Source organism: Gallinula chloropus (genome assembly GCF_964237585.1).
Source record: "Gallinula chloropus genome assembly, chromosome: 4".
In the NCBI taxonomy this organism is placed as follows: domain Eukaryota; kingdom Metazoa; phylum Chordata; class Aves; order Gruiformes; family Rallidae; genus Gallinula; species Gallinula chloropus.
In genome coordinates, this window is record NC_140088.1 from 67,628,170 (window position 1) to 67,650,520 (window position 22,351).

Below are 22,351 nucleotides of genomic sequence, written 5' to 3' on the forward strand. Positions count from 1 at the left end.
ACATACATAAATCAGATAGATATGTATTCCTTCACCTCTGTCATTTAAACCGAGGGGAAGAGATTGTTTGTCTCTGTGGTTATTTCACACCCAAGGTGGGAACATTCACCAGCTTTCAAAATTAGATATTTCATCATCTTTTGATTTGTTAAAAAAAGCAAATCGTCCGTTGTCACAGACTGACCTGCCAGATCAATTCCCCTTCACTCACTTGCCCCAGATCAGAGCAGTGACGTATCATGTTCAGGTGTACAGGTGTAGGACATCCAAGATTTAGGCTTAATATTTCTTCAATTTATGGCAAGTCCACACTCCTCTGGTAAAGGCATTCTTACTGGTATTCAATGTGAAACATCAGCTCTGTGAAACTGCCTGTGAGCGAGACTGGACGTTCACGCTCTCTGCAGGCACAGTCAAGCTGTTGAGGTCAGAACAGGAGCTAAATGCGAGGGAGGGAAAATCTGCAGAAAGCTGCCAAATGGGTTTCTAAACTGTCACTCCAGAGAAATGAAAATGCTTTTCTACCGGTCTTCGTTTTCTCTTTCTCCTCAAGGCACGTTTTCGGTAAAAACGGCGCCAGTTGTGCCAAATTTGTGACGGTACGTGATGTAACAAATCACAAGGAGACAGGCTGGGCGAGCCAAAACCACCATACTCATTTTGATTAAGATGCTTTCCAGTTAATTTAGCCAGAGCCTTTCCAGTTGAAAGGCTGGTTGCTAGCGCAGGAACTAGCCTCTCCAGTTGCAGGGGTTGTTGAAACTGGGCCGGGGTGGCACCTGTTGTGATTTTCCACGGGGCACATACCAGCCTTCCCCGACATTTAAAGACATGATAATGGTTTAATCCTTCCTGTTCTGCCTTTTCATCAGTGGCAGGGATTTAGCTCTGACTCTGTAGGAAACAAAAGGGGAACTGCTGAACACAGGGGTTTGAGCGGAGTTTTCTGGTGTGGGTTTTGGGGTTTTTTTTTCCTCCCCCTCTTGCTTGTCCCGTAGCTCTCTCCATTGAACTTGTGTGATTTCACACAGGCCTGGGAGTGGATGTGGTGTTATATATGGCTAACGTAACGAGCTGACAGCCGAGCTTTGGAGACACATTGCTTCATCCGGCCATCTGTTTGGTTTGGAGGGAAGGAACAGGAAAACTTCTTACTGTACAGATATATTAAAAGACAGTAAATTGGACGTATGAAGCTTTATATTTTCCATTTATAATACAGTAGTTTGATAGCAGTGTATAAATCACTGAGTTAGAACACTTTAAAATGAAGTTCTGGCACTCCCACCCTTAAAGTAGCATTGTTATTTATAGATATTACATGAAGTCAGATGTTATGTTTAAGTGAGCGTTAAACAGTTCAGGCTGTTGTATTGTTGCTACGCACCGGAGAACCTCTGTCAAAGTGACTTTGGCAGGGCCATGTATCCACCTTTCTCCCTTTGTCTTCCAAACCTTTCACCAGTGTTTGCAGTTATCCATGTGCTCAGCGATGGAACAGCCTATTGTTAGTCTAACGAGGGCAAAGTCACACTGGGATTTTTAAAGAACAAAAAAAAAAAGCCAGTTCTTTACCTTGCCTAAAACTTTGTTAAATATTAAACTAGCCATACTAAGGAGTTTAGTGAAAGCAAACACTGAAGGTTTGCTAAACTTAAACCTAATAAAGTAGAAAGCTAATAGTTGGGTACAGAGTGTTTTCTGTTTTAGAAAAGCCAGCTATGACAATACACAAGTGCAAATCAACAGTGCCTTAGGTTTAATTAAAGAGAGTGAAGGTGAAGTGAAGCCTGAAAACTCTGAAATTTGGCCACTGAGATCTTTTCATGACTTGCAAAGAAGACAGACATCTCTGGCACATGGGGTAAAATAACTTCTGATGTGGTGTGTAATCCTTACAAATAATTTCTTTATTAATTTATTGGCTTTACATATTATAGTTTATAATTCTTCAGAGCGACAGCTGCTTTGCTCTGTTGCATTTCAAGCAACAAAGGTGGCACCCAGACAATATGTGGTGAGGCTGTGTCATGAGGCAGCTGGAGTGGTTTCCTTTCCCATCCGCATGCAGTCATTGTTTGTAATTAAAAATGTGCGCACACCTCGCCAGATCTTGGGTACCAGGTACTTTTGAGAACAGAGCTTCTGATGAGATCCAAAATCATGTATGTACAGTCTAAAAAGCAAACTATAGAGCACAAACCACAAGAGACCTCAGACTGATTGCCAAGAATAGAGATGTCTTTGCTTAAGATTGGGTGTAATAATTTGCACCTACCTTGTTGTCAGTGGTGTGCTCTGAAAAAGATTCTCACTGCAAGAAAAAACACCTGCATATATTTTCCAGGTCTGATGTTTTTTATTCAAATTATGTGGTTGTGTTTCAATCGAAATGGTTTCCAAAGGAATAGAGAAGGGAGAGGAGAGGAGAGGAGCAGGAGAGGAGAGGAGAAGGAGCAGGAGCTCCGGGAACGTACCCTTCCTCTCTGGTTGTGGTAAAATCATCTTTTCTAGTACATCAGTGTTAAAGTTGCTCTTTTACTAAAAGGGATAGTTAGGAAATTATGTTTATTCTAAAGAGGAAAACAGACTTAATATATAATTTTTTTTTAATTTGAAATAGGTAGAATATTGTTAGAAAAAAACCATCTGAGAATTCATATAGATTTTTAAGTAGGGAACTAGTAGTGGTGTTTTAAAAGTAAAAGAAAAAACAACTAAATAAAATGCCACCACCAGCAACAAATGCTCTGTGGGTTGCAGTGGAAGTAATGAACCTTTGGTAAAATTACTGGAGTGTTTGTGGCCCATGGAAAGACACAAGTGGGCAATAAAAGCTGTCCTCTGGCTGATGTTGAGATGGGAATGAGAAAGATAAGACTGAGGCAAGTCAAGCTGTGAGAAATGGATAAAGATCTATGGTGATAAAACCCCTAGCAGAACAACTGTGGAAGGTTTGCAAAGAAACCAGTATAATAATTTATTGTGGTGAAATTGCTCCTCCTGTACTTCACCAATGTATTTTCTTTAATGAGTGTGGGCTTAAAGGCAATGGAAGCAAACTGACTCCTTTAGGATGAAAAATCTGAACAGAAAGAAATTTGAGTCCACTTCAGAGCAGCAAGACCAGCAAGGTCTTAATGTGATTACCAGCAACGGGGAAAAAGTACTCCTTGAGGGAATGCTGCAGGGACAATTGTGAGCATAGGGGGGCAGCTTCCTGGCTTTAGACTGGCCTCAAGAGATGAAAGAATAGAGCGTTTAATAAAATGCTTCAAGGTCTTTCCAAGGATTTTTTAGCAGAACCTTTTCTGGTTTAGTTCTCAGATGCTGATGACATCTGCAGTGATCAATTAGATACTGCTCTTATTAGAGTTGACCAAGTAGTCATGTAAATTTAGAAATGACAGTCAAAAAAGCCTTTTAGGACTTAGGTTTTGTTCAATATCCAAAAATTCTGGCAAATATATGAGTATCTGAAGGCTTAGGGGCTTATTTGTCACTCCCCTCATTCTGTTTGCATGGTGGCTGCGATCCTGTGGGAGTCCTGCATCTGCTGAAGGTCTGGGCATTGAATTCAGTGGAAGCAGAGTGAATCTGTTTGCCTTCGCTCGTCCTCAGTGCTAAATGCCCAGCTTGTTTTCGCTTAGGCTACAGCTCTTGCTCAACACACTACTAATTTGTGTGGTTTATATTATGGTCTGCTTAAAAGAGAGTTTTATTTTAACATAAGGTCATTACTAGACTGAAGTTATTTCCTATACTGATGGACTATCTCCTCTTCCTTTCTAGCGCTTTGAATAACTCGGAAATGACTGATCTGTCTAACAACTCTCTAGAGAAAGTTTATGTAGATAAATTCTGCTTCTGGCCAGTAGTAACTTTAAAGTTGGGTAGTGTTCAGAAAAGCATCATTCATAAGAATAACATTAATAAAAGCTGTAATGAGACCAAAGAAAAGGAATAGTTTGGGACGTTTGTACTCTCTTCCCCCACCCCTCACCCCCCACCTTCAGCAAGTAGAACTTTTTTCAATATGCAGTGCAAACAAGAGCTAGCTGATGTGTCTGAATGGGCTTTGGGATTCAGCAGATAACTCAAACAGAAAGTACCGATAGGCTAGAAGCTGCACTACAACTTGATTTATGGCAAAAGCAGCCTTCAAACAAATTTGGTTTTAGTGTGGGTTTTTTGTCTTCTCATGAAATGGGACCCGAAAATTAGAAAGCCATGTGTGATGACAGAGAAGGAAAGTGCTATTAATCAAAACCAGCTTTGTTTCATGTCTTCAAAGCCTTTCTGCCACCTTTTGCATTTTTATCTGTTCCTATGTTTTCAGTTTATCAGGCATTTAAAATTTAAAATGCCCTACAGTAGCAGAAGTGTCTTGTTCAAGATGAAGTGTTTCTATTCTGATATGCTTTTTGGTTCAGGAATGCTTATTGCCTCTATCAAGATTATCAAGATGTACTTTTTTTTTTCCCCCAACACATTACAAATTATATATTAAACATAACACTATTTTATATTAAAAAAAAATTCACACAACGAACACTACAAAAAAAAAAAAATCCCAAGGAACTGGTATAATTTTTGCTACTTCAGAAATGGAAAAGGATCCAAAAATCTCAGTCTTGAAATGAACAGAGTTGAGAAAATTTGGTGAAGTGACCAGTTAGATCAAAAAAAGTATATAACCGTATTGCTGCTTCATACAAAGAGTAAGCTGCAGTAGGTATTGAGCCCATATCAGTGGATTAATACCCGGCATAATGATAGTACAGAAGTATTGGTTTTAGAAGGATTTATCTTCCAGCTGTGGTGCCTTAGCCTACCAATACATATGGGGGTGAGGGGTAGGGGTGTGTGTTAACTAAAGTTGACTGTATTGAGATTACATTGTGTAGTGTATGGCTATCTTCTGTAAATAGCATGGGATTGGCATTTCTGTTGAATTTCCTTTGCATTTACTGTTGCTTATATTTCTCTCCTCTGTGAATTAGTACGCCGCTTCCATTTGAGCATTGAGGTATCTAGGTTTTCAGGTTTTACCTGAAAGGTATTTGCAGTTTTTCTGTAGGGCAGAGGCTGATCAGCATTATAGTAAGGAAGATAAATGTTTTTTCATCTTTTCCCTGGAAGATGAGATGAAAAGATGAGCAAGGAAGATTATCACAAAGATTAACAGCTCCACAAACTAGTTTTTTTTACAAAGCTACATACCAATGCCCTGACCTTGTGTTGCATCATTGCAACAGAAACATTACCCTGCGCTGTCCAGTGTCTCTGTCATTGCTTGGTTGTTTCTATTTGAGCTTCCAGTCAGATCTTAATTTCACTTTTTGATTTACAAGGTTTAGTACGGCAGCATGAAAGCCAGGACATGGAGTAAACACTCACGGTTTCTCTTGCCTGGGGTTACAAACAAATGGTTGTGGAGATGTGTGGCAGGGGGTTAGCACACTTGAAGAATTCTTCTCAACTTGACAGGAATAACTGCTCCCATAAACTCATGCTGCTGTAGCTTGTACGTTACCAAGGCACATATATCAATAAAGGAGAAATAAAAGAAGAGGACTGTTTGTTTCTTCATTACCCTTGGCAACTGTATCATCTGTGCCTTTCATTTTTGTAAACGCATTTTTTTTACTCTGGAAAAGCTTATGTCTATTCTATGACTCTAAAAACCCGAGCACAAATGGAAGTGTTGCAATGTATACAATTCTGAAAACGTCAGGGTTTTATTTGTGTCGTAACTTTTTATAAAGAGGACATGAACATGGCCTTTTTGGAGTGCTACAGATTGGTAATACCTAGTGATCTAGACAAGTGTTTAAATTTTATTTAAAAATATGTTTTCCTTATAAAGTGCTGTATTTTATGTTCCTGTGCATGTTGTATTAAATGTGTACTCTTGTTTAATCTGTTAGTAATGACGTGTGATCTATTGCACTCTCTGTAAAATGTTTTGAGTAGGTATGTCGTATTCTCCTGCCTCTGTTCTTACACTGATACTCTTGCCTTCAGCTTTTGTATCTGAAGCAAAATAATACCTTCACAGGTGGTATATTCCTTCACCTAGCTTCTTCATTCTTTATGATGTTGGAATTTTCCATTACTACTACAAGTTAACCAAAACCATTCTGTGTTATTTGATAAATATTCCATAAAGTAAGAATGACATACTTGGGCAGGGTGGGGAGGAGGAGAGAGTAAGTGCTTTTTAATTTGTTCTTTTAAGTAGGCAGGTATATGCTGGACAGAGATGTTAGGCAAATGTTACTGGTTGCTTGTATTTCAAGATAATTTACTTGGTACCAAAAGATGGTCTTCTAAATGCTCATGGCACTCTTTCCCCAGCTCCTGCCAGTGGATGGACATCGAACAATATTAAACCACCTGGAACAACTGCCCCGAGTGAAAAATTTGTGACAGCACCTCAGCTAAATGAGCAAGACACGCTGATTCAGAGGGCAGAGCATATTCCAGCTGGAAAGCGTACTCCCATGTGTGCAAACTGTAATCAAGTCATTAGGTTTGTATCTATTTGCTGAGTATCCTCTTAGATGGGGAAAAAAACAATTGGATGGCTGTGCCCAAAGAGTTGTGGTGAATGGAGTTGGTGGCTGGTCACAAGTGGTGTTTCCCAGGGCTCGGTACTAGGGCCAGTTCTCTTCACTGTCTTTATCAGTGATCTGGACAAGGGGATCAACTGCATCCTCAGTAAATTTGCAGACAACACCTAGTTGGGTGGGAGTGTTGATGGTGAGATGGCTCTACAGAGAAGTCTGGACAAGGCTGGATTGATGGACCGAGGCCAACTGTATGAGGTTCAGTAAGGCTCAGTGCTGGGTCCCGTCCTAGAGTCACAGTAACCCCCTGCAATGCTACAGGCTTGGGGAAGAGTGGCTGGAAAGTTGCCCAGAGGAAAATGACCTGGGGGTGTCAGTTGGCAGCTGGCTGAATAAGAACCAGAAGTGTGCCCAGGCAGCCAATGGCATTCCAGCTTATATCAGGAATAGTGTGGCCAGCAGGACTAGGGAAGTGATCGTCTCCCCTGTACTCAACAGTGGTGAAGGCCACACCTTGAGTACTGTGTTCAGTTTTGGGCCCCTCACTAAAAAAGTAACATTGAGGTGCTGGAGTGTATCCAGAGAAGGGTATTGAAGCTGGGGAATGGTCTAGATAAGAGCGCAAGACTTCTGACAACTTGGGGTCATTTACCCTGGAGAAAAGGAGGCTCAGGGGAGACCTTATTGCTCTCTACAACTCCCTGAAAGGAGGGTGTAACCAGGTGCAGGATCATCTGTTCTCCCAAGTAATAAGTGATAGGACAAGAGGAAATGGACTCAAGTTGTGCCAAGGGTGGTTTAGATTGGATATTAGGAAAAAAATTCTTCACTGAAAGGCTTGTCGAGCATTGGAACAGGCTGCCCAGAGAAGTGATTGACTCACCACCCCTGGAGGTATTTAAAACATTTGTAGACATGGTGCTTAAGGACACAGTTTAGTGATGGACTTGGCAGTAATGATACCATGAACTTGATGAACTTGAAGGCTTTTTCCAAGCTAAACAATTCTGTGATTTTATTCATCCTGCAGGCTGACAGCAGGGTTTTGGTTTGCTCTTGTGGTTTTTGATTCCTTAGTCACAAATAAGGTTTAATTCCAATAATCACAGAATGGTAAAGGTTAGAAGGGACCTCTGAAGATCACCTAGTCAGCCTTCCTACTATGAGTGTTTGCAGCCTCTTGAGCCCCAGCTTGATATCCGCATCAGAAGATGGAGCTAACTCAAATCGCTTGATCTCCAGTGGGCAATTGAGTCCAGCTTGTTTACTTCCGTTAGACTTCTGTTCTGATAGTTCAATGCCAGTTCAGTTAGTATCAGGTTAATTTTAAAGGACTCTCCGTGAACTGGTCTCTGATGGTTCGGAGAAGTTTGTCCTCTTCCATTGTATATGTCAAGGAAGTAAAATGTATGACCTGAGTCCCCCTGAAGCAATGCAAAAATGTATAGAAATTCGCAACATAGGCACACCTTTTTTTTCTAATCCGGATTTTTTACTGCACTGCAAAAGGGAAGATTGCTATCAAAAAGGTCTGCACTCTGTTGGGATGAGATTCATCTGATTCGTTGACCAGTTTGGCCTATACGATCATTCTGTCTGATTTTAGTATTCTGACTTTTTTGTTCCCTGGGCGTTGGATTTGTGTCTGTAAATAATATGCAAGCAACCATTCATTTTTCTTCTTGTTACTATCATTTCAGTTTAAAAATTAGAACCAAAAATAGCGTGTCCACTATATGCCGCATCTTTCATGCAAAGTGCCTTTCACAGGACCTGTGGTTTAGCAGGGTTCGCTGATGCTCTCTACCAGAGAGTCACAGTCTGCAGATCACTCCTGAGCAGCCAACCTCTCCTTTTGGCCATTAAATCACTTGCTGCTACTGAAGGCTTTCCTACTTTGATCACCATTAAAAAGGAGATGAGCTGCCCCCTGTAAATAGGGGAGTGTGTTGGTCCATGGGTCAGCCTTTGCTCATTAGTGGATGCAAGAGGAGAAACTGTGGAGACCTACCTGACAATACTTAAGCCATTGTCACCTATTGTAAGTGACACCTCTTCATGAATAGTAATTGATACCCGTGTCGAACTTCTTTGTAATTTGCTGGTGGTGCTTAAATACTTCTATTTCTTCAAATGTTAAATGCCACATCAATTACTAAAAGCAAGCATTGTTTCACTTGAGGATGAGTTGAGGTGCATTAATCAATGCCAAATATGCTCTGAGTTCACAGCGTACAGTGGACTTGAAAGATTGGAATGGCATTTTTGATTCAAGTTTTAGCATAATTACAGTTCATGCCCTTAATGATAGCATTACCTATTGAAAGGTAGGAGGAAGATCAAGTGACATTGCATTGTACATCTGTTTTGAAGCCAAAATGCATTGTGGAGTTGGTTACTTTACACTCAGGCATAGAATAACCGTGACTGGTTGAGCCAAAACGATTTCTTAGAGACATCTTATAACTTTTTAATATGTCTTTAATTATTCATATAATGATTACCTGAAGACTGTGTTTTTTTCCAAAGCTTCATTAAGTAAGCTTTTCTTTCCATGTCTTAAAAGAATCAAAGCTGGAGGTAAACAAAATTTCTCATGATACTTGCTGTGGCGGTCTGACAACCTTCTGACACTTCCTCATGAGGACTTACTGGCTCCCAGGCAGTTATACTGAGCGCTGCAGTGCAGAGCTGGCTCTTCTTCTGAAGTTCAAATGTAGTTTCCATGGACCTCCATTGAGAAAATGCTCTTTGACATGTCTGCTTGTGAATGATGGTTTGGCTTTATCACCTTTTCATACAGCTTAATTGTTTTTAAAGGTAAAAGGAAGAAGTACAAATGGTGCTTCAGCATGTCCTGCATAGAAAAGATGCATCGTGGCATTTTCAAGTGAGGAGAAAAAGAACCTTCACAGAGTGTAGACTGCTGTATGGTTACCTGTAAAGTGATTGGTCTACTTTAGCAGATGTGGAAATCCTCCTGATCTCTCTACCACCAAATTTTGTTTCTAGCTTGCTATAGGAATAAAAGCCATGCGAGCAGCTAGATTATTGACATACTAACACATCATGACCTGTGTCATTGCTACATGCAGAACTCAGATGTTTTAGCTGGCTTCTAAATTTACATACCTGGTGATCCTCTGGGGCATAAGATTATGTAAATACTGCTGTAAATACATCAGAACACCTTTTTTTTTTAAAAAAAATTACTATTTGCCTTCATCTGTGACTTGTTTCATGTGGTGTAGATAGTGATGCCAAAAATTTGTTCAGAAATGCTTAGCATGTCAAAGTAGCCTGGGATACAGACACATTCATAGTTAGATCACCCCGTATCTTTGGATAGAAGGAAGATGGGGTTTTAGCACCACCTTTAAAAATATGTTCTAGTTGACAGAGGCATGTGAGATTTCTGTATTGTTTTTTTAATTTTTAAATAGGAAGGAAGAATGAAGCCACCTGCAGCCATCTTCCTAGTGTTGCATGTTCTAGCTGCTTCCCATCAGTTTGTGTGACACTGGGTTTGTGGCCTCCTTACTTAAATCAGGGTTTAAACTCCTTTTTCAAAATAATACAGCAAATACCTTTCATTATTTGAAGCTATTGTTTTTATTGCAAAAATAGGCAAAGACCAGGAACACCTCCAAGCTCTGAATATCGTTATTTAGTGTGATTTACATGGCAGGTGTTTATCTTTTTGGGGTTGGTTTTTTTGTTGTTGTTGGTTTGGTTTTATTTTTCTTTCTTCCACATGCTTTGGGACAGCTTTTAAGTCACTGGTATCATTAAGCTGCAGCATCAGTCTGACATGTTTAAACTACAGCCTGATTAAAAGTAAAATTATGTTTAGAAAGCGTTCTTCTGCACACGTGTGCACAGGGAATCAGCCTGCTAATGGAACACCTCGGAGACATTGTGCAGGGCACAGCCACAGCTGTCTGGGGACTTTGGGAAAGAAACTCCATAGATGCACTCTCAGGCTGTTCCCCATCCGTTTGGTTTGTGCATGCTGTCCCGAATGGCTAACCTCAACATGTCAGAGCTGTAAACTCAGGAGAGCTAAATGCAGCAGATGTTGTAAAAATTCCTTCCCCTCCCTCGCTGGCGAACTTGCGTTCTATTGCAGAGCTAGCCGAGCCTATCCTTTCACTGCAGATGGCCAGAAACTCAATCCTACCTGGAGCCGGGAGAGCCTCTTCGGTGTCAGCCCCGTGTTAATGAATCTGTTAAATTAGCCTGTGCTGACACGGCGCTCTAAGAGCACTTTGTTGTACATAAGGGCTTGTATTGTTTGATTAGTACATAACTGAAAGGGCATTGATGTAAAAAGGTGCTTGTAGGGTGGCGGGAGGGTATCGGGTTAGGTCAGTGTTTGCACTGCTCAGGCATCCGCTGGGAGCGGGGGCCAGAGAGCTGTGCTCGACCCCAGCTCCCTCCCTAAAGGGCTACGAGCTGCTCTCCAGGAGCTGTTTTTCACTGCTTTCTCACTGATAATTAGAGGTGAATAGTAGAAAGGGTTTCAGATTAAATACTCTTGTTATTTTGGAAGGTTGTGTGAGTTGTACTAAATCTGAGTCCCTTGTCTCTGACTTCTCATCCTGTTGAAAATGCATAATATCTCCAGGGAAAATGTAGGAGAGATGTGAACATAATTATACTCTCCTCTCAACGAAGTTGCCCTTTGCCCACTTATATTCCTGTCTTGGAGTTAGTAAAACCCTGGAAGTAAATCTTAAATTTCTGGTGTTTTTTTCTTTATTGCCATTGTGTTGTTCATGTGAACACGGAAATTTTCTCATAGCTTATTTGATTTAAAGAAATGTTTAGCAGCAGAGTGGTGATATTAGTACCTTATGCTTTTTTTGCAGTGAAGTATTGGGGTAAAAAAAGTGATGCATTACTGAAAGAGTGGCAGGAAACCTGGTGAGGGGGATGAACTTGAAGCACAAAGTTCACCTGAAGCTTGAATTATGGAAAGTTGAGTGTTGGTGGGAGCTCGGAGCTTTCCTCTTTGAATGTGCTCATTAAAGAAATTTGCATGCTGAGTGTATTTTCAAATTAATGCGGATACAATGGCATGTGCCTGGGATCTATGAGTTAACAAGCTGAGAGTTTTTTGTTGACTACTAAATGGACAGGTTTATCTTGTCTATTAACCTTGTTGCATTAGCCAGACAAATGCTGCTAAAAGCATCATTATTTTGTGTTTGCAGTAACAGAGGAGGCTCTGTATTAGGACAAAATGGTCCTATTTTGACTAGCTTCTGAAGGAAAAGGAAAACAAAAGGGACCCCTCATCTCCCTCCTCAATAAAAATATCCCCCGGCAATTGGGGATGGGTTATCTGGTAACAAACTTGTTGAATAAGGACAACGATTGAATTTTTGTCTCACAAGAAACTGGTATTATTGGCTCTAAATTGAGTCAAGTCTACTTGAACATTTGTGGCCTCTGTACAAATGCACGCTGAAAGAGAGCCGATTGGGTCGCTGAGGGAAATGTCTATTTGTAATAGATGGAAAGAGTGGGGAACATAGGGAACATCTTTCTTCTTCTCTTCCCTATCTGCCACTTTGGTGCTATATCTGATGCAGTCCTAAAATAGGATTTCTGAAATGCAGTGAAGCAAAGAGAATTAGTATTTATTGTGGTCAGGTGTTTCTGGGAGATAGTTCAATGGGAATAGATCTAGTCACCACTTGACACTTTTTCAGAGCCTGTGGGAGCAAAGAGGGATGGAGCGGTATAAGGTTGTGAACAGTGTAGTAACATCACAAAGGTATCGCAGGTTAAACCTGTTAACAGCCTTTGCAGGAGCCAACTCAAGAGACATTTACTGACAAAAACTCTTCTTTGTAATAGAGGACCCTTCTTGGTGGCTTTGGGGAAGTCATGGCATCCAGAGGAGTTTAACTGCGCTCATTGCAAAACGTCCATGGCTTACATTGGATTTGTGGAAGAGAAAGGAGCGCTGTATTGTGAGGTCTGCTATGAGAAGTTCTTTGCCCCTGACTGTTCAAAGTGCCAAAGGAAGATCCTTGGGGTAAGAGACCAGCAACCGGCCCATTTTCTCAGTGGGAACAATAACCACTGTGTTCAGTGCTTTTCTGTAGTGAAATTGCCTTTTATCTGGCCCAGTTTGCATTCCTCCACATAGTCTAAAATGCTTTTTTGCCCTAATTTTGAGCCTTTTGAGTCTCTTTGAGCAAAGGTGGTGGTGTCTCCTTGGCTCTTCCGAGTTCTGCTCCTGTTTTCACAAAGCTGTTCTGTAGCTGTTGTGATTACTAGATTGCATTACTGAGCAAAATGCTTTTAATCACCAGCTTTTTATGAAATTGGAAGAGGAAAAAGAAAGAAGAAAAGAAACATGACTAATCCTCCTTAGGTAAACTGGGCGCTGAGGAACACGCTGGTTGGCTAAATGTAAAGAACTGAAATATTCCCAGTGGTAATGTAGATGAAGATTCACTATCCTACTCGGCAGTAGTATTGCGAATTTGAGCCTGGCAGCTGATCATCTGCTGCTTTACTGTAGACAGCAATGTCTGGGCTCTTGTGTAACTGGGGTCATGCAGGGCTCTGGCAGTGCAATTCTCAAGTCATATTTGGCACTACAGTGTCTTCCAAAACAACACAGAGCAGTCGTAACTTTCTACACGAATTGTTCTGATTAACTGTTCACAGACTCGAGGAGATGTTGGAGATGCTGCTTTTCTGATTTCAGGGGATGGTGGTAGGTGAGATCTCAATTAAATATAAAAAGTGAACAAATGAGTTGTTAAATTGGTCCAACTCTATGTTGAACCTTCCAAAAAATGAAAGGCTGCTCATGACAAATAAGGAGATGTACCAACAAATAAAGCACCTCATTAAGTTTAATGTGAGCAGAAATTGAGGGCACAGCCTGTTTTCAAAGTAGCTATAGGAAACAAAATATTCTTGAAACAAATCAAGTGTGGAGGTATGGTCACCATAATCTAGTCATCACATCAAAATAATTTGCTAATAACATTTTTTTTCTGTTCCCCCACAGGAAGTAATAAACGCTTTGAAACAAACTTGGCATGTTTCCTGCTTCGTGTGTGTGGCCTGTCATAACCCCATCCGCAATAATGTCTTCCACTTAGAAGACGGTGATCCCTACTGTGAGACGGGTAAGAAGCAGCACAACCAAAGTTTACAGCAGCCGTGCGGGGAAGCAAGGCTTAATAAAGTAGGAGGAAAAGAGTAATTTTGCCAAGCTTCACTTCAGAAGTATCCCAGCAAATCCATGTAACTTTGATATGTCAATTCAAAGCAGCAACAAGTGCTGTAGAAGCTTTGAGTTTGCAGCAGAAGTCGGTGAGAATTTCTTCCCCAGCTTTGGCAGGAGCAGGCTCCTTCTCACTGGTTCTCCTTGTTCTCATTAAGCCCTTGGTTGTAGGTATCAGTGACTGTGCAAAGTGTTAATTTTAGGATGACTTTCTAGTTGGCTCTAAAATAATCTGGAGTTTATGTAAATCTGCTCATTTATTAAACAAGCAAATGTAGTGGAGTAATATTTTATACTGAGTACTCTTATTCACGGCCGGGGGGGACTTCCAGGAGTAATCAGTCTGCCCAGGAATTTTTTTGCAAGACCAGGGATAACATCCACTGAACATAAATTTGGGATTAAAAAAAAACCAAACAGGCTGTAAGGGACAAAAATACAATGGTAGGATTATAGCACTTGAGAGCCTGATGAGCAGTATTACATGAAAGATGTGGCTTAGAAGGTGAGAGGGAATCTGTTTTGGTTTTTAGTACTTCCAGCTACTCATCTTTTTTTTATTAATAAGGACACTTCTTATTAATGTTGGTTTCCTAGTTTGCTTAAAAGTTACCATGTACCTTCTGTGCTAGGGAAGAAATAGATAATATTTGGAAAACCATTGCATAAAATGGAAAAGAAACAAAACTGTATTGAAATTGTTTATTTTCACACTGCGTGCTGTTTTACGTCCATGTTGGAACCATCAGTTACACCTTTTCCATGTTTTCCCTCCTACTGTAAGGAGCATTGTAGTTTAACTAGAGTTGGAAGTGTGTTGACCAGAAAGAGATTTAGTGTGAAATCCTAATGACCTGTCTGGAGCTAAGATTTCCTTCTTAGGAACCCTTTCTGGGTTGATCCCACAGTTGTTCGCAGTAGGTGTCATGGAGAGTGCTGGGTACTGAAAGGATGAGGAAAGCAGGCAAAATTTATCCAAAATTTCTCGTCAGAGCAGCTTTAATGAGGTGTTGGCAGATAGGAAAAGGGCGCAGTAGGTCATTGCGAACTCAGTGACACAAGTAGGGTAACGTGTTGCTCCTATTGAATTAGTGGAGCAGCAGAGGTAATGGATATATGAGCAACATCCTCCAGTGTAACAGCACGGTGAAATTTCATCCTGAAACAGTCTGAAGCTCCTAATCTTGGAACCATTTGATGATTCAAAAATAGTACTGGAGGAATCAATAACTCCCCTTTTGGGTAGAAAGCTTGTGACCAGGTTTTTCTGCTAATACTGAATTCTGGTTCCTGCCACTAAATGACCCGTATGTTGTGTGGCTCATTGATTTGTGCTACTGTTACAGCTCCTGTGTACACACACTTTTCTATACTGTGAGCAGGAGAGGCTGGGATAGAATGTAATGAATATTATACTTCCCGCAAAGTTTATTTCTGAGATAAAAAGTTGCTAGCACAAGTTAATGTAGACACATTCTGTGAGGTGTTATTGGCAGTGATACGTTGTAATGGCTCTGGCTCTCTAACTACATGTTAATTTGAGATATATTAATTCTTCAAAGACTCTCAGTCCAGCTGGAGTTAAGAGTCTATGACTAATTTTAAAGAAATAAGGAGTAAATGTCATTGCCAACTTTCCTTTTTCCTAGTGCAAAGAAGGGTTCTAATTTTAAATCTGTATTTGAAATTACAGCAGCATCAGCTATTAGTATTAAGGGAATTTAATCTGCAAAACGTTTTGGGTTTGGATGTCAGTGCTAAAATTAAATTAAAAGTGCAGATAAAAAAAAGTTCAAAGTTGTATACAAGTGCAGAGTTAATAACCTAGTTTTGAAAATGCCCTATACAGGAAGAATTGATATGGGACTGTATGAGAAGTCTGCCTTGGAAGGCTTCTGTGGTATCGCAACTCAAGCATGCAGAAACAAAAGAAAGCTGATGCCCTTCATTCTGCCTTATCTATTGCCCTTTCTTCAGAAGCAAAGCCAATAAACTTAACATAAACCACAGGCCAACTTACAAAATCTTTAGCTACTGGCACCAGGAAAGTATCAGTACAAGATTCTGTTCAAACTCGAGTGCAGAGAGCTAAAACAGTGTGGTCATGAGACACTGTCCTTCTGGGTGTCTGTTTGACACTTGTACTGTCTGTCTTCTGCTTAAACACTTGCAAAATTAACTCAAATAGCACGAATTAATGAACACCCTTGACATCTAATTTCCTTCTCAGAGCCAGAGTGTTGCTGTTAAAGATGAAGCCCAAAGCTTCATTATGGTTGTCATTCTGTCTGTAATTCATCTCATACATAATGTCATGCCATGAAAAGTCTGTGTGGCACAGTAGCACGTTGATCCCAAATTCTCCTGTCTTACAGCACTAATGCTGTTGTCTTCTGTGCTGAAAAAACACACTTTCTTCTTAGAATGGGGTGTTTGAGACTTGAAATTAATGGCAAAGACTGGACCAGTTAGGGTGAAATCTAGGTCTGCACAGATGGGCAGTGGAGGCTTGTGGTGACTCGTAGCCTCTGAGGTGGCTCTACCCACAGAGAAGTGAGTGTCACATGCTGAGACCATGGGGATGGTGGTGGGTGGCACTGACTCCCACTCAAATTTAGATATGTATCTTATCCTGCTAATCTGCCCATCTCACTCTTTTTCAAACTCTGCAGCCGGTAGGGAGTACAAATGGTTTGGTACCTTTGGCACTCCCTGCTCTCCGAGACTCCTGGAGGAGCTCTTCTCTGCTGACTCCAGGGGAGCCCTAGAGGCACCATGTGAATCCAGTGCTTAAAAATGAATGGTGCAAACACCTTTCAGTAGTACGGGTTGCTAATAACCATCCTGACACCCCATTGATACTTCTTGTTAAATGCCATAAATATACTGGCTAAAGCCTCTGGTTTGTGTCTTGATTTTTTTAAACGTAGCTATTATTTTTTTAAGAGCCATATAATAAAATCCAGTGACTAGAAACTAATCTGACTTGATCCAGATTGCTACACTGTTTAGGATAGAAATCTAATGATTACCTGATCTTGTGTATTCCAGTCTGGGGCAAATACTGTGCCAGAATGTAAGCAGGAGTTTGGTACTGACTGAGGGGTCTGTCGTGTGAACAGCCAGGGTATGCTTTCAAGGTAGAGCTGGAGAGAACGTAAGGAGCGCACAGAGCCCACGCAGGTGCTCTGCAAGAAGTGTGTGTTTATCCCCAGAGCGTGCTATTGATTTCAAGGAAATAAAACGCCAGGAAAATGGAACCGTTGCTCACTTGAAAGGCTAAGGAAGGGGATGAGAAGTGAATTAGCAAGGAAAGGAAGGCATCCCAGTCTTTCGATCCAGGAGCTCTCTATTCAGCGTACCCAGTTTTATCAAACTTGACAAGTGCAAAGCCACTGCCGTTGAAAGAAAAGTGCAAAGGTTTCAAAGGGTCAGGCTTGCTTTTTTCTGTGCATGCTTCATCTTAAAATCTGTTTGTGTTTGCAGATTACTATGCTCTCTTTGGTACTATGTGCCATGGCTGTGAATTCCCCATTGAAGCTGGAGACAGGTTTCTCGAAGCCCTGGGCCACACTTGGCATGACACTTGCTTTGTCTGCTCGGTAAGTAAAGCTAGTCTACATCTTAAACAAACCCATGGCAGCAGTGCTTGTGCTAACCTGACCGATACGGGGAGTTAACAGCTAAAACCTCTTTCAATCCTCGGAGCCCAAACAAAAAGCACTTTCCTGGTTATTTGGAAGGTGTGCTGCTATTGTGAGCCTTTGGCAGCGGTCCAGAGGAGTTGGCCTGGATTGCAGCCATGTGTCCTAGCATTTAACCCCGACGGTTACTTCCTCGGAGCAAGCGCTAAAGGCCATGCAGGAATGGTCTGCATTTCTAAAGTGGCCAGAGTGCTTTTGCCCTGAAGACTCTGTAGCCAAAGTATCACTTGCTAATGTTTTATGACTAAAAGAAAGCCCCAACCCTCACGATGAGGTATTTCCTTTGTTTTTAAGTGCTGAGGCGAACTCTGCTTCCAGTTAAAAAGCCATTGACTTAAAGGATGATTGTGCTTACAATAACCATTGGTATTACATCTAAATGGGTACCCATTGTTATGCTTTGTATTTATTTGTGCGTTGTAGTACAATGCCGTGATTTGGCATTCTGAAATACCTATTGTGCAATCCATCCAACTGAATTGGGTGATGTTTTCTTTTTTTCCCCGCATTTCAGGTTTGTAGTGACAGTTTGGAGGGTCAGACATTCTTCTCCAAGAAGGACAAGCCTCTGTGCAAGAAACATGCTCACTCTGTCAACATCTGATGCTGGAGTTCACCTTGCATAACAAATATACTGAGCAGAAAGAAAGGTTAAAATGTCTGTGTTCAGTAATTGGTTAAAATTATTTATATCTGTTTTTCTAAAAATGGAAGAGAAAAGTGGAAACTTGGGGGAGTGGGGGGAGTTGTATGCTAATTGCTAGAACTTTTATTGGTTAGGGGTTTGCTTCATAAAAAAATGGGAATTGGGAACGGCACCCAAGTCAAAGGATTACAGTACCTTTACCTCTATCCTTGGCACATTACTGTATTGGATTCATGGTTTCATGGCTGCATTTATATATGCTTCAGTATGAGAAGTGAAACATGTATAAAAATAAATACCTGATATTAGAAGCCTTGGGTTTGCTGCTATTAACCAGTAAAAGAAGATTGGCTTCAGCGATCCAGATAGCGTTACTGTGTGTTTTTTAAAGTGTGTCTAGAAGTATTGCAGCTAAACTCCATTAAAGAGGAACTCAAAGCAAAGATAAAATTGCATGGAATATATAGTTCAACAACTGACACTTTCATCTGATACTCATATGCAGGAAGCCTCCTGCTCAACTACACCTACCTGGTGCCTTTGGCAGTTAAATCTCTGATGGGTCTGCAAAGGACAGAGATTTTAAAGCAGTTGAGTAGTGGTGATGCTGGTGAACAAGAAGAGTTTAAAAGCTGCTGCTTAGAAGAAAACATTAATGGGATGCTCGTCCTTAACTTATGTACTACCAGAACGCTATCAAAAATCTCAACCAGCTCATGATCGGGAGGGGGGGGGTGACAGAAAGGAAATGCCAGGTCAGATCTTAAAAATAAGGTGGGGTGAGATTATACTGTTGTGTTTGCAGTCCTGTTTTTAAGTGCCTTGGAGAGTGGAAACTGTACTGAATCTGCGGGTAGCAGTGTTTTATATCCCGAATGTAAGAATCCGGTGTTGCATGAGGAAAACTGCTGAAGTGCAGCTGAGGACATTGTTTTTCTCTCAGTACATTCTTTACCGTGTAGTTCATGAATATGTATATTGGTGGTGTGCCAGGTAGTGTACTGAAAACTTATTTTCTTGCTCAGCTGTGATGATTTTTACTGGTTTAAGGTTTTTATTTCTCTCTTTTCCCCCAGTTGCAAGGAATATATTGTTGAATAATGTAATACTGAGTTAGGCAGCTCAGTATCTCTCAGCTCTTGCAAGGGAGCAGAGAGACAATGCTGTCCTTACGCATTTGCTCAAGCCAGGAGATGTAGATGTAGCCAGTTCTGTGGCTTGGTACAAATTTTGCCTCCATACAGAGACTCAACGCAAGACCTGTGCACCAACTAAGTCCTACCTAACTTTAAACTAGGGCTTAAGTGGTACTGAGCAATTGTAGGCAGATAGGGGGGAGGTGGTGACCCTTTGCATGGGGTGAGTTTCACTCCAGCAGAATTGCACAAGAGAGAAGGGGTAATATTTCCTGAAGGAATCTGAATTTACTTGCTACTTCATTCAACTGGGATTTCAGAGCTGAATTGTTAGTCTTTCCAGCTCCTTCCAGTAGACATTAAAAGTAATCTTTTACTGTTTTGGGGGGTGGCGTGTTTGTTTGCTTATTTCGGGGTTTTCTACAGACAAAATCAACAGGTGTATCCATAAAACCATGGGGAAGAAATCACCAAAAAACTGCCTTAGCTGAGTAAAGCAATAGCAATCAGGCGTGTCAGCAAAAGAGAGGGAAAGAAAACCAAAGTTTCTGTTGTACAGAAATATGAAAATATATTTGGCTTTCTTATTAACTCAGCAAGACAGGTTCACATTGTTTTTCTTCAATACTACCACATTTCTTTTGTAACTTCTGGTGGTACGGAAGAAATGGCATAAAGCTGTTGAAAATGTTTACACTCTTGTACATTTACCCTTTTGTGAGTTTGACTGAAATTCAGGTGGGTAGAAGCAGACTGGCCAAGATGTGGCATGATACGAGCCAGGTGGCTTTTGAAATAAGAGGGACTGTGGAGAAATAAGACCTTGAGGGTAGGTTTCAGTGGAGCTATATTGCACATGCGTGAGGAAAGAGGATGGGAAAGCACCAGATAAGGCATTTGGTAATTTCTGCAATTCAAACCTTGCTGTTTAAAGTAGGATAGAACTTTTCAGTTTGGTCATTGTCCTTAGAATGAAATTAATTTTATTTAGTTTTGTAATTTTAATTGGAATTGTATTTCTTAATTCATATGTTCTAGAGTTTGAAATCTTGCAGTCATTAATGAATATCAGGACAGAAGCAGTAGAACTGCTTCATTTAGCTGCTTTGCCTTTTGATTTCTGCTCGTATCGATTTGTTTAAAATTTAAAAGGAAGCATAGAGTCACTGATACATAATGGATATTTAATGGCTCTACCAAATTATATAAAGCAACTAAAAGGAACATAATTTTTATCATTATTTCTATAAGTGGGATTTTTAGTAGAGCACTTTACAATAATGCTATGTATCTCACTGAATATTTATTAACTTTTTTCTGTTTAGCTCTATTTCATAGTGGTATATTTGTATTTTGTTGTATTTGTAAGCCTGCATATTTACTTCTAGATTCTTTTGATGTGTGAGTGTGCATGTGTATGCATTTATATATACACTTCTCTATACATGCATACATAGGCATGTACACTGAGAGACATATATATATATACACACACACATGCATATGTATATTTGACTGCAGACTTAACGTAGCAAAACCCAGCACCCTTCCATCATGATTCGGGATTTTCATGAAATTTCCAGCTATTTTTCATACAACACATGTATAACGTTCATGCTTTGAGGGAACGTTAGGAAGTCAGGAGAGACATGTTAATAGCTGAACTACTGTAGCTTTTTGCATGCGTTTCAAGTCAGTAATTATTTTTCTTCCAAAACTCTGCCTGAGAAGATTGGGCTTTACTCTGAAGGTAGAAGGTCTTCATAAGTGAATAATTGAATGATGATGACAGTTTCAGTATATTGTAACTAAATAATTCAGAATTATGTGTAAATAGAAATGCTTAATATAACAATGCGATAAACTTAAAGCTGAAGTTGAGTTGTGGTTCAGTGTGTTGGTCTGTCCAGACGTGTAGCTGTTTCTTCATGGAGCTACTCACATCTAGTCATGAGTGGCTTTGCAAACAGCAGTGAGAAGGGGAGCTACATCAGTTCACAGATGACATGTTTGAATTTAATTTTTCTGTCATTGTTTTACACTAAACAAACAGTTGTTAAGTCCTTGTGATTTCCTTGCTTGTGTTTAATTGTCTTCGGTATCAAATCTTGGCTGTTCAGACTTGCAAATTTAATTATAATTAAACTACAAAACAAACATACCCCTGAACTCTCTAGCTGTCCTGTGGTTATTGGATGTTTTCCTTTTCCGAGTCATAGTAAAAGAAAGCCATGATTATGCATATTAATAGATATATTATGAGTCGCTTGTTCTTCAGGGCTTTTTGGACACATGCTTGACAGAAGAGGACCTGGGGGTCCTGATGTGCACCAAGTTGACCATGAACTGCCAGTGGCCACTTTGTCACCAAGAAGACCACCAACATCCTGTGCTCCATTAGGTACAGCATAGCCAGCAGATTGAGGAAGATGACCCTTCTCTGCTCGGCCTTGGTGAGACACATCTGGAGTGCTGAGACCCATGCTGGTCTTGGCAGTACAGGACACACTAACATACATGAGTGAAGGGCCAGGAAGATGATTAAAACCTTGGAGGATTTGTCCTACCAGGAGAAGCTGAGAGAGCTGGTACTGTTCAGGCTGGAGAAGAGAGAGCTCAGGGGCGATCTCATCCACGTGTACAAATATCTTGGAGGGTGGACTAAACAAGGTGAAGCCTGACATGGTCAGTGGTACATAGTTACAGAACAACTGCGAGGATGGTCAGTGAGGTAGGTTACCATAGAGACAGCAGAGTCTCTCTCTTTAGAGAGACTCAGATCCCTACTGTACACAGCTCTTGGACTAAACAAGTTGAGTCTCCATCTTTTCTCAAGATGGAATGAACGATGGAAACATCATATTGAGCACTGTGGAATATGTAACCACGTAAAACTCAATATTGCCCAATTGTCTTGCAGCTTGCTTGCTTTTCCACTTTCACCACAGGATACGTACTGGCCATGTTATGGCAGACAGTTTACTTCACAATAATACCAGACTGGTAAGACTCTCCACAGCTGGGCATCTCTTAAATAG

The 22,351-nt window shown here is 40.6% G+C and overlaps 1 protein-coding gene across 1 annotated transcript in view; it reads left to right on the forward strand.

Moving 5' to 3' along the window:
• Positions 1-18,153, forward strand: part of PDLIM5 (PDZ and LIM domain 5) — a 116,770-nt gene extending 98,617 nt beyond the window's left edge. The window contains exons 9-13 of the mRNA XM_084262654.1: positions 6,361-6,535; positions 12,438-12,618; positions 13,609-13,729; positions 17,314-17,429; positions 18,046-18,153. Of these exons, the coding sequence (XP_084118780.1) occupies positions 6,361-6,535; positions 12,438-12,618; positions 13,609-13,729; positions 17,314-17,429; positions 18,046-18,135 (683 nt within the window). The 3' untranslated portion in view covers positions 18,136-18,153. The remainder of the gene's footprint in view (positions 1-6,360; positions 6,536-12,437; positions 12,619-13,608; positions 13,730-17,313; positions 17,430-18,045) is intronic.
• Positions 18,154-22,351: the final 4,198 nt, after the last annotated feature.